This window comes from Ambystoma mexicanum, chromosome 5q, assembly GCF_040938575.1.
Source record: "Ambystoma mexicanum isolate Mex_15411 chromosome 5q, UKY_AmexF1_1, whole genome shotgun sequence".
NCBI lineage: Eukaryota > Metazoa > Chordata > Amphibia > Caudata > Ambystomatidae > Ambystoma > Ambystoma mexicanum.
Genome location: NC_090933.1, coordinates 942,052,694 through 942,064,874, shown reverse-complemented (window position 1 = coordinate 942,064,874; position 12,181 = coordinate 942,052,694). Strand labels below are relative to the sequence as shown.

At 44.4% G+C, this 12,181-nt stretch overlaps 1 protein-coding gene across 9 annotated transcripts in view; it reads left to right on the top strand.

Annotated features, from left to right (window-relative positions):
* UBR5 (ubiquitin protein ligase E3 component n-recognin 5) overlaps positions 1-12,181 on the top strand; it is a 2,447,509-nt gene that overhangs the window by 318,566 nt on the left and 2,116,762 nt on the right. For 8 of the 9 annotated variants that reach the window (XM_069621460.1, XM_069621459.1, XM_069621457.1 and 5 more), the window contains one exon: positions 4,238-4,449. In XM_069621460.1, coding sequence (XP_069477561.1) covers positions 4,238-4,449 — 212 coding nt within the window. The remainder of the gene's footprint in view (positions 1-4,237; positions 4,450-12,181) is intronic. The other variant, XM_069621458.1, reaches the window with a different exon arrangement.

Sequence of the window (12,181 nt, the reverse complement as noted above, 5' to 3'; positions counted from 1 at the left end):
TTGCTTTCGGCCAGAAGGCCCGCAACAAAATCCCTGTGCCTTTGGAGAAAGTTCTGCGACTGGTGCAGGGTACATAATGTGGATCCTTTTCAATGTTCAATTCCTGTGGTTCTGTCTTTTTTGCTTTCATTAGCCCACAAGGGCCTGCAAGTGGGTACCAATAAAGGTTACCTGGCGACGCTGTCTATATTTAAGTGCTCGTCTGAGGAGTGTTCTTATTTTAGATTCCTTTGATTTCTCAGTTTCTAAAAGGGCTAACTAATGTGTTTCCACCATCACCTTTCCAGGTGCTGGGATGGGATTTGAACTTGGTTCTAAAATTCCTAATATGAGCTCTGTTTGAGCCCTTACATTCTTGTTCTTTGAGACTGTTGGCCTTTAAGACTGTATTTTAAGTTGCGGTTACTACCGCTCGTAGAGTAAGTGAGTTGCAGGCACTTTCCGCCAAGCCACCTTTCACTGTGTTCCATAAGGACAGGGTTGTCCTTGTGGTTCGTCCTTTGCTTCCGAAGGTGGTTGGAATTTCATTTGAGCCAGAAGGTAATTCTTCCGGCGTTTTATCCTCCTCCGCATCCTGGTAAGGAAGAGGAGAGGATCCATATAGGAGAGCCTAGGAGAGCTTTGAGTTTCTATATCTCAAGGATGTCCCGGGTAAGAGTGGATGATCAGCTCTTGTGGATACGCTGGTCCCTCCAGTAGGCTTATGGGCTCATTCCACTAGAGGTGTGGCTGCCTCCACTGCTCTGCAGAGGGGAGTTCCCATTCGTAATATCTGTGAAGCAGCCACATGGGCCTCTGTCCATACCTTTGTAAAACACTATTCCCTGGATTCTATCCATGGGCAAGATTTGGCCTTTGGTAAGGCGGTCCTCTATTCAGTAATTTGATTGGGCATTCTAAAATTCTAAATTCTTTTCCCACCTCCATACGTTGGTACTGCTTTGGGAGTCTGTGAGATGTGGAATACGTTGGAGGACACAATCCCCTCGAAGAACAAGTTCTTACCTTTCGATGGGATGTTCCTCCGACGTATTCCACATCGAACCCGCCCAGCCTGCCCCTCTACAGAATTTCTTATGCGATTGCAGCTTACTTTTCTGCAAGGCGTTCTGTAGTCATACTGGCAGAAGATTGGTGCCACACGTTCTGGGAAAAAACTATAACTGAGGCTACGGGCGTCCTACATATAACATCGTGACGTCGGCGCTCGACGGATGCCCTCTAGGGACAGCGTATCGACGTCATGGACGCAGACGCCGAACATTTTTCTGAAGCAGCACAGCTGTGGACATTACTGTCAGAGGAACATGCCATCGAAAGAATGTTACCATGTAAGAAATTAACTTGTTCGTTGCTCACAGCTTCTTTTAAAAGGTGTATGGGTTGTATGTACCTTGAATAGCTGTGTGCCATCAATCTATAAGTTAGAAAGTTGTTGCTTACCTGTGTGCAATTTTTTAGTGTTCTGTAGGTGTAGCTAACTTTGGTCTGCCTGATGCAATCCTAAATTAGTGTAAAGATTTCTTGTTTACCTTAGTCTGTGTTCCACTGAGCTGAAAAGCAACTGTAATTGTATATTACCCCAAAAGGTCTTACTCACCTACTATAACGTTTATCCTGAATAATTATAGATTTCTACTGTCCCTTGAATGAGTGTCCCGACTATTCAGAAAAGTATACTTGCAGGTTGGTTTACTACAGTGTCGCTGCACAACTGCTAGGTTCTACTACCCTTGTATTACTGAAAGTTATCAGAAAGTGACTTATGGTTTTACTCAACCATGAATACGTGTGTCTTATACTAAATGTGTTTGATAAGGTCTGAATTGCTTAGAACTACTGTTAGTATTCTGAACAAAGGTATATGCTTTGTTCTGTGTACTTTAAAGCATTGAGTTGTGTTTTAATAATGTGTTTGAAATGTGTTTGCCCTAACTGTATTCATAATAAACATTTATTTTTTTATAATAATTCTGGTAAGTGTTTCTGTTGAACCCTTTGTATGCTACACACTCATTGTACCTTCCTACAGCCCTCTCCCCCTCCTAAGATAAGCCTGGCTGCTCTGTCTACACGACCATATACTCAGGTGGTACAGCCTTGTATGAAGAGTGGAGTCTTGTAGTTAGCACTTAGTTGGACTTCAGAAAAACTGTCCTAACAATCCCTCCACCTGCCCTCAAGGGGCACGCTGTTTTCCTTTTTTGAAGTTGCAAACTGTTGTCATGCAGAATAGAACTATCCCTATTTTAATGCATTTGTTTTAAATGTAACCAGTTTGTACAGTCTCCTGTAGAGGTATAGATTAATCAAGTTGATTGCATATATAAAAATAACGGTTGATTTGTTAATGGTACGCAGGATAGGTTATTCGAAACAGTCTAGAGTAGCAAGTGGAACATGAAGTACACACTTTCAGCTCTATGCTCCAGCGTTCCTTAATGCCTAGCCCTCCCATGTTAATAGTCCTATAGCTGCTACTTTTTTTCAGGCGCAAAACAAACGTTTTTACAGCACAATTCGTAAACTCATGCTATATTCTCCCTAAAACCTACCATTCTGGTTTATATATCGAAGTCATCCTTTATTTATAATCTTTTCTTCTCCTGTAGATTAGTGATTGGAAAGTTGTATTGTCTCGTATGTTACATGCCTGCAAAGATGTGTCCCTGGGGGCCAACTGCTTTGCGACCTTTTTTCTTTTTTTTTGGTTGTGGTATGGCAGTTGCTGTGGTGGCATTTCCCCATCTTCATTGCCTCACTGGGGACTCCCAAGAATAGAGGCAAGCGCTTTAGGATTGCATTTTACGGACAACCATTTAATTCCTAGCTTTTGTGGATCTGAAGTTTCAGTGAAAGCCATCTTAACTGCAAGTCCAACTACATGCAGCCATTTCAATGCAAGCCATCTCCATGAAATGTTTTGGTCCATTTCACTTCAAGCCATTTCACCAAATTTAGCATTTTAGTTGTATTCCTCGTTTTGCTATAAAATGAGGGAAAATCCCCATTACAGCCATACTGGCCACTCCCTATGCTTTAGTTTTCTTTGTTTTTTTTTATTTCTTATTTTCATCTTTGCTCTATATACCATTACTCTTTGTAATGTTTTATTTCAATGTTTGCATGTTATTTTCAATTTTTTTATATTCTTTCTTTGACAAAATGTAACTTTTTAAAGCAACACTTAAATGTGGGCATGTTTACGGAAATGCCATTGAATTAAAATGATTCTAGTGAAACAGGTGGATATCATTGGACACTGAAGCAGTTTTTCCTGTGGCTGATTAGCAGTAATTTGTCAGCTGCTTCCTAGGGTGGTAATTGAGTAGGCGCAGTGTGTGCTAGGACAAATGCTAGTACATTTGAAGCAGATGAGTGAAAGTGGCAGAATAGCCAGTGTATTCAAAATGTATTTGATGGTGGTTGAGAATGGTGAATGGTGTAAGCCAGGTAGTCCTTTTTTTTTTTATTTTAAACATTTTTTTTTTTTTACTTGTTTGAGGAAATTCCACTTTTTTGAGTCTCTCATGACATCCTACTTCCAAGCACAGCTGGCTTATTGGTTTAACTGAACACAGGGATGTGTAGGACATACAAAACATGCCATTGTGTATTGCTGTGTTTTCAAAAGGACGACTCGTGTGCATTCAAATGGCAAATTGGGGCATTGTCTAACAATGTAAATTTTTGTGTATACCTTAAAGTGTGAATCAAATGCACGTTGACTAACTACAGATTCATTAAATATTTAGTTTTTCTTCTTTTCGGGGCACTGTAATTGTTTTGTATGAAATGTTTATCTTGACCTCTCTAATAAAAACTCTTTTAGACTTGCTTAGTCTGCTTTAAAACTGAATAGTTAAATTGGTATTCTACAGTGGGATACAATAATCAGATTTGCTGTACACATGCTTTAGAAGCAACCAGCAAAGACTGCTTAACAAACTGAGAACTATTCAATGTAGACCCCTCACTCAAACGTATAGAAACAAAAGCACATTTATATTAAATTTTATCACCAATAATCTTGATTCTGTATACATAATCATGTTATTTGATCTTATTGGAATTGGTGCTTGAAACAGTTATCCTGTTGATGTCCTATGTCCTCTTTTATAAACAGCATTTTTCTAAATGTGCGAATAGATTTAATTGCTGCTAGTTGGATCGTGAAGGGTCTTTACTAGAGAGTGGCTTACTTTTATCCCACTGGTGTGACCCAATTGCATACCAGTTCTCCTTCTTCCCTTAGAGAGAGATTCTGAACTCTTGCGTGAAAGAGAATCTGTTTTACGCTTACGTGAGCGAAGGTGGCTTGATGGTGCCTCGTTCGATAATGAAAGGGGTTCTACAAGCAAGGAAGGGGAACCAAATCTTGATAAGAAGACTATTCCCATTCAAAGCCCTGTGTCCCTGGGAGAAGAACTTCAGTGGTGGCCTGATAAGGTATGTAATGGTTTATGCAATGCTGATGTTTGCCAAGAAAAGGCTTTTCCCTTTCCTCCCGTGGTCGCGTATGCTATGTCTGAACATTACATGTTTATATTTTTGAATACAATTGTGATGAAGTGTTCTGCAGCTTCTCCACAATGTATGCTGCCGTGATTTTTTAAATGAAAAATCATTAACAATAAAACATTTTGATTGTAAAGATACATTTGAGTATGTCGTTGTACATCCTTTCTTTTTCACTTTAATTGTGAAAGTAGAATAATCCATTTAAGCCAAGTCTCGCATGCCACAGCGCCACCTCGAAGCCATCTCTGGAAGTTCAAATTCAGTTCGTTGATGTGGCTCCGAACTGGAGGTGACCTTCCAGTAATGGTTACTAGGTGGCATTGTGACTTTGTATGGTTTTCCAAAATCAAAACTGATGATGGATTCTGGAGAGACCACCCTGTTATGGTGAACAGGAAAAGCACTGAGATTTTAGCCAAACTCAATCAATGTAAGTTAGCAGAGCGGGCAAGACCTAGTCTCAGGATGGCTCTGAGAGGGCTACAATTAGTCCACACAGAAAACCAATATTTCAAATTAGAAAGGTAAGAACAAAAATATACAGTGGGCCTCATTACAAGTCCGGCGGCTTTGGGGAATTACTGGGGCATTACAGAACCCGGCGCTACCGGAAGCCAGGCGCCGGAAAAAGTAACTCCCCATTCCCATTTGAGTACTATAAGACTCGATGGGAATAGGGAGGACTGAAGCACTGGCATTGTTTGCAACAGTGTCGGTGCTTCTGTCAAAGACTGTGGGTGGGTGCCGTTCCGCCCGCCAGGTCAGAACGGGCGGGGAAGGCTCCCTCCCGCAGAACTCTGCATGTGCCGGTCCGGTAACAACGATGCCGGTAGCTTACCGGTACCATTGTTACCGGACTGGCGCATTCGTAATGAGGCCCAGTGACCTATTAGTCCTTTAACATACCCACTAAGCAATAAAACCGCTAGTCCAATATTGTTACACACTTAATATAAAATATATAAATATATTTCTGATGCTTGTGAATCTGCTTAGAATCACATGCTTTGCATATAGTCTGACATATAGTGGTAATCGCAGAGCATTGCACCTTGTCTTTTGGTCATTGAAAGGGGGATGTCCACATGAGCGTGCTAGTAACACTATCCCTAATGTGAGGTGTAGTGTACCCAAAATCCTGCGCACGTCGAGGTCCCTCAGATAGTTTTTTTCCGCCCAGGTAGCTGGTCGCCTTATGCAGAACTTACATTGCAAAGTTATAACTTCATTATCCACGACCGTCGGCTGTTTAGTCTTCATCCTTTCGACTTCTGGACGTACGCCTAAGACTACAGATTTTGGCAACTGGTGCTTCGGTCGATGCTGTCGACCAGGCTTAAAACAGTTGGGAGAGTGGGGTCCCGGGGTTTGATTCTTTTTAGAATGTATTTCCGTCAGCCGCCCCTCTTTTTCCATCTGGTCTTGCTCTCTTTCAACACAGCTATGGAGAGGACTCCTTTTTAAGTTTTGCCCGTCCTGCAACGGCACATATCCATGGAAGAACACTCAGCGAAAGTGTAACAAGTGTGTGCCTTATGATCGCAACGAGCGAGCCTGCAAGTGTCTCCGACTTTTACGTCCAAAGACGCTAAAAGATCGGCGGACGAATCGGTAGGTGGCCTATGCCATGCAGGCCGAGAGTGGTTACCCCATTGGCGCAGGCGCCTCGAGTGACGTGGATTCAAGTGGCAGCCATGGCTCCGATGTGGAGGCCATTGACCTCTCTGCAGAACTATCAGGTACCAGAGTGCCCATCCCTGGCCCCAACAGGTAGGCCACCGGTGCTATGGGGAGACAACATCCCGGCGACAGGAGCACAGCCGCACCACTAAAGGTAAAGCACACAACCCCACGAGCTCCCTCGACAGACACGTTGAGGAAGCTACAGATGCCAATGGTTCCGGCGATAGTTTCAATGGCGCCCACCAATCCTCATGATCGCACCGCAACCGCCGTCAAGGCATGCATCCTGGCATACACATAAGGGCGTCTCTACCAAACACGTGCACTGATGGGCCTCGTAAAAGTGCGTTAGCCCCACGGGTTTTGGCGGCGCGGCAAACCTCGCCAAAATCTACAGGCATGTCAAGCACTGCCCAAACCACTGGAGCTATGCGAGAGTCTCGCGGCCATTGTTTCAGCGGCTAGTAAATCTAAAGACAAGTCCAAACGTTGCGAGGAGTATTGAGAATGGTCACTGCCCCTCTCAAAGGCTATGGCTGATAAATCCCGACCTCCCAAGGACTCCTGTACTCCAGAAGAGCCTCCCGCCTTCCCCCCCTCCCATGCCCCCTCACACCCCTCTGGTTCATCCCCATGGACCAGAGTTGGGTTTCAAGGTTACATGGACAAACTTTCAAAGTTTGTGGACTTCTCTGAGAAATGTATTACCCCAAAAAGACCTAGGGAGGATGATTCCTGCCCTACTCTTTGGAAAGTACAAAAACTTTCCAGTTCTTTTCCCCAGGAAGAAGTCTTAGACGTCTCAGACCCTGAAGAAGTCTTTGAGGACCCATATCATCTCTTTACTATTCCTTCACACATCCCACCACCATCTCTGGGTACTGCTCACTAGTCTATGCACAGCATGTGATTCGAAGCAGATTCGCAAGCATCAGAAGACAGTGTTAGGGAGAATTCTCTCTTTAGGCTGAATTTCCTAACCTAGTGAGTCCCACAGCAGCTTTGCTGGATTTCTGGAGTTTGTTTTTTTCTCCTGCCAAGAGTGAGACTCTTTTTCTCCCACTCTTGGACATGATTTATGGTGTTCCTTTGACTGTTAATGTGTTTTATGGGCGATGGGGTCCTTTATTCCATAGGGTCTCATGTGTTTTTCCTATGTGTTACACAGCACCCTCCGTGCAATAACACAGGGGTGTCATAGTGACACCCCACCATAGACTCCATACCCTGGGACTGACTATTGTCTCCCAGGGCATGTAAAGTCACCATTGGCTTTACTAGTCCCAAATTATGAACAGAAACCAGTAAAAACCATCATATTGTGGAAGTACCGGTCGGGGCAATTCAATTGCCCCGGGGTCTGTTAGTCGAGGGGGCATGTCTCCGTACCCCCTGATCGAGTTTTGGCTGGTGGCAGTGGATACTACTTTTTATATTCGACCGCGAATATATCCCTATGGGACTTTACCATTGTTTGAGGCTACCAACTTTAATTATTTAATTCTCATAGCCTCGAACATAACGCCGGTTGGTATTTTTTGCCAGGACTCGATTCTAAAATGGCATTTATGTTCTCTTCTGTGACTCCAACCGAAGTCGAGCCCTTTGTTCCACTTTTTGGCGGGCTTCTCCAAAGAAGCCTCCAAAAGTGGTGCTACTCTGTTTGGGTACCACAGGGGGCGTGGGAGGGGGTTTTAGGCACCCTGGACTGAGTTACCTTGGTAACTCAAGTCGCACTCTTGTGTGATTGGCCAGCATGTTTGACAGCTAAGATGAGTGAATGGGGGTGTGCTGCATAAAAGCAGGGCTTTGGGGACTGGAACTTTAGAAGTCGCCACAGGAACTGAGAATCCGACGAGGGAGAAGCTGAGCCGACCTACCACGACAACACCACCAGTGGAGCCCTGCGGAACCGACTCACCACTTTCCGACGACAGAGAAGATCTCCCGGCTGGAGAGGCTTCTTCCCCTGACTGGTGGGCACAACCAGTTTACCTTCTTTTCTTCGCACCCCAGGACGTCTTGTGGTCAAATTCCCGTGCCAAGCACCCCGGCAACCGGATAGCCAGTTACCACTGGACCGCGAATCAAAGGACCGCTCCTTTTACCTAAGAACTCCGTGGCTGGTTTGTTCCGTGGCAGTGCAATGGACTCCGGTCTTCCTCCCCGACGAGATCCTCTTCCCCCGGACGAACCACCGACTTGCATCCGCTGCCAGGAACAACTGCCCCTGCTGGAGTATTCTCACCACTTTAAGGTACCGTGTCCGCCAGGCCTCCCTTTCTAAAGATTGCTACAAGGTAATAACGCCCTAACCTTCTGGACTGGGCTGGCCGCCTTGACCTTCTAACTGGTCCCTTTCTTTGGTCCAACTCTTTTTTGAACCTTTTCAAGACTTTTGTGCACTGCAACCGTGTGACCTTGGACACATTTCGTTCTGATCCTCTTAAAGTGGATCCGGCCTACTGAACTCTACTTCAGTTTTTCTTTGCCTTCCTCTCTTGTTGTGTTCTTATGAAAGTGTTGGGATCTGTTTCAATTCATACTCTGCTTTTCTCTCCCTTTTAAAACAAATTATTAGAGTGCCATCTGCGTTAAGCGCTCACCGCTGTCTGACAATAAGTGGGGCTTTACTAAAGAATTGTCTAATTCTTTTAAGGGAGTGTATATCTTTTAGTGACCATGTTTTTGAATTGCTTACTATTAGTGCCTGTGTGTTTTTCTAGATGTGGTTTTAAATAAATAATGATATCTCTTTTACACCAGGCTCTGGTCAGTGTTGACTTGCTCTACTGTGTTCTTCTGACCTATTGTGAATACTCTGTATACTGCCTAACTCTTCTTGAGGGAAGTCTGACTGCTCAGCCACAGCTACCAAGTGAATCTGTGTGGTACAGACTGCTACCAAGTGAGTTTACTGCCGAACACCTGTAGTCTTAAATCTTTTGCTGTGGTCCCAGAGGGAACTGCACAGGTTTCTGCCTAGCACGCATTATTTACCGTAATAGCATTTCTGATGATTGTATCTGCTTGGATTCCATGCGCCCACCCTTCCTCCCTGCTTGGAGTATAAGGAACATAAACATCTTACTCCTTTCTCTCTCTGTTCTCACGATAGTCATAAGGCTCCCTCACGGCAGAAAAAAACATTACCAGAGGGGACCTCTACGCATGAGGTATTTTGGGTACACTACACGTCACATTAGGAATAGTGTTACAAGCACGACCATGTCGTCATCCCCCTTTCGATTCGACAAGATGCAATAATCTGCGATCACCACATTTAATGGTTTTAGAAACTCAAAAAGGGACGTCGACGGGGCGTGCCAGTAATACTATCCCTAGTGTGCCCTCCACTGTACCCATGCTTCACGCATCAAGGTCCCTCAGATTGTTTTTTACTGCCATCATAGTCGGACGCAAGATACAGAATTCCTTTTTTCTGGCTAACACCTTTGATGATACAAGTTTAAACTTGGTCTTCTTTCTTTCCTTTTGATGGCCATACTACCGCCAGATCTTTCGCAACGGATTTCGAGGACGGATTCATCGTCTACGACTACTTGTACCATCTAGATGAACTTTGACTGCGGCCTTCCTAGGCCCTGACTGGCCTCTGCCCTTCACAGTAGGGGGGCGTTGGGGAAGGCCATAACTTTCTTCTCTTTAGTGAATGCCTGTTTCCGTATTCTTTTCTATCGCCGGGCTGTGTTAGGCAAAGTTTGGTATGCAGTACCCTCTGGGAACACTACAAACAACTCTGACTACAGGTATAGGAAACCCAACCTTTGGTATAAGCTTGTACTACACAGTTTTGGTAGCGTGTTGAGCAGCCAGGCTTATCTGAAGAGGGGTCAATGTGAGCTGTAGGGGAGTTACATAGAGATTCACAGTGACAAGTATTCAAATATGTTGCACACGAGGTTTCTTGAATAAACAATTATTAATTTATCAGTAAGTTAAACTAAGCCTTCAGAAGGGAGCAATATAAAAGTAACACCCAAATACACCTCAATACTGTACACGCTTAGTTTCTAAATCAGTAAAGACCCTTTTGGGATGGCCCACAGACACAACCTACACCCTCAGGTGACTTCAATAGCTAGAGTGTTGGGGACATTAATATCTTACTGTTTGCATTTAGAATACTATTAGGAGTTGGTAAAAGGAAAAGGTTATTAGAACAATAGACCACACATATTCTTAAGCAGCCAAATACTTTTGGACCCCCAAAGCAGAGTCATTCAGTATAACTGGCTAAGCCAAAGTCAATGGGCAAAAGTCTTAAATAGGATGACCTACCTCTGGTAGGTAAGTAAAAAATGTCTTTGCACAATGGTTCAGAAGTCTTTGAAGAAAAGAAGAATCAAATGTAGGGCCACAAGCTGATTAGACTTGTGTGGGGGTAGAAGATGCAAGCAACTCTACGATAAGAGGTAAGTTCTCAGACTTTACAGTACCTTTGTATTGAAGAAAATGTGCAGCAGATGACGTCTGTTCCTGGGCCTCAGTCGTGGGGACAAGAGGGAGGACTTCTGTGGACTCCTGCTCTGCAGTGGGACGGTCACCGCTCGCAACCGGCAATCTTTTCAACAAGTGGCACTTTGGTGTTTCAGCTCCTCGAGACTACCACAAATTGCAACACTGTGGTTTCTAGCTGTCGAGATGCACTTTCCTTGATTCTGGGGTCCTGCACTCTGTTAAGGGGACTCTGGCTCGGTCAGCCCTGCTTCCTGGGAGTCTGGAGGATCTGCCTGGAGCTCTTGGCCAACTTGAAAGCAGCGCACATAATCTGGTGTTCATCTCCCTGGCTATACGGTTTCCAGCAGCAACTCTGTGAAAATTCAACCAGTTCCGAGATGGATGTCCAGCTCGTTTATTTTGGAGCTGATTGGTCACACTAACTCAAGGGGAGAATACATCCTGGCAGGGGCTTCTGTTGATACGATTTTTGTGTTTCAGCACAGCAGAAGTTCTTCACCGGTCAAACCAATGGTCCAGGAGTTGCAGCAGGTGTCCTCTTAAAGTTCTTCGGTTCCTTCGTCCAGTGATAGACTCTGACTTCCAAGCAAAAAGCCTCGCCTTGATTCAGTTCTCTCCCATTCATTCCAGCCTAGCTGTCAATAACCCAGCAGGTTGACTATCCTTGCCGGACAATCAGCGGGCCAATCACTACAGAGTGCATTTGGGTCTCCAGGGAGGCTAAGCACAGGGAGTTTCGGGCACCTCCCTCACTTCCTGCCCACCCCAGACACCCTGGAGCCAGAGGCGGCTTCACTCGTGAATCCTGCCAAAGGAAAAGCGAACAATGGGACCAAACCTGGTTTGGCACCCAGAGTATATCTCAAGAAGGACATTTCCACAAAGAAATGGTCAAAAAAGACGACGGGGCCATTTTGACAAAAATGTCACCCTTGGGTGCTTAACTGCAGCTGCGAACGCAGCCCGCAGTAAATGCACAACACAGGAGTTAAAACGAAACCACTGCCACCAGCCATTCAGTGAGAAAAGGGTAGCATAAAAAATGTTACATGAGAAGCTAGACAAAGTGGATACTAGGTCACCTTTCTAGCACCCTATTGTAAGATGGTGTGTGCTGGTGTCTAGAAAGTTACAATGTAAGTAAAGTCAATTTCACTTTACTGCTCTTGGAAAAAGTAGTTTATCCAAGAGAAGGTATTTAAACCTTGGGAAACCTGAAAGACTTCCCTGTGTCACTGCACTGAAGGTGCTGTGTCACACAATTTAAAAGATGATGCCTATAGAGTTGCCAGACTCCACACCCCAAAGAAACAGTTAAAAAATCACATTAAAATACATGAGCAAGTGGAAAAAAAGGGTCTCACTCTCTCCAGGTTAAAAAAAAATCAAGTCCTCAAAATCCAGCAAAGTGGTTGGAGGTCTCCAAGGTGGAGGGAATTAGCACATTTCTGAGAATTCTCCCCAACAGGCTGCCATCCTTCTGTATTATGGAAAA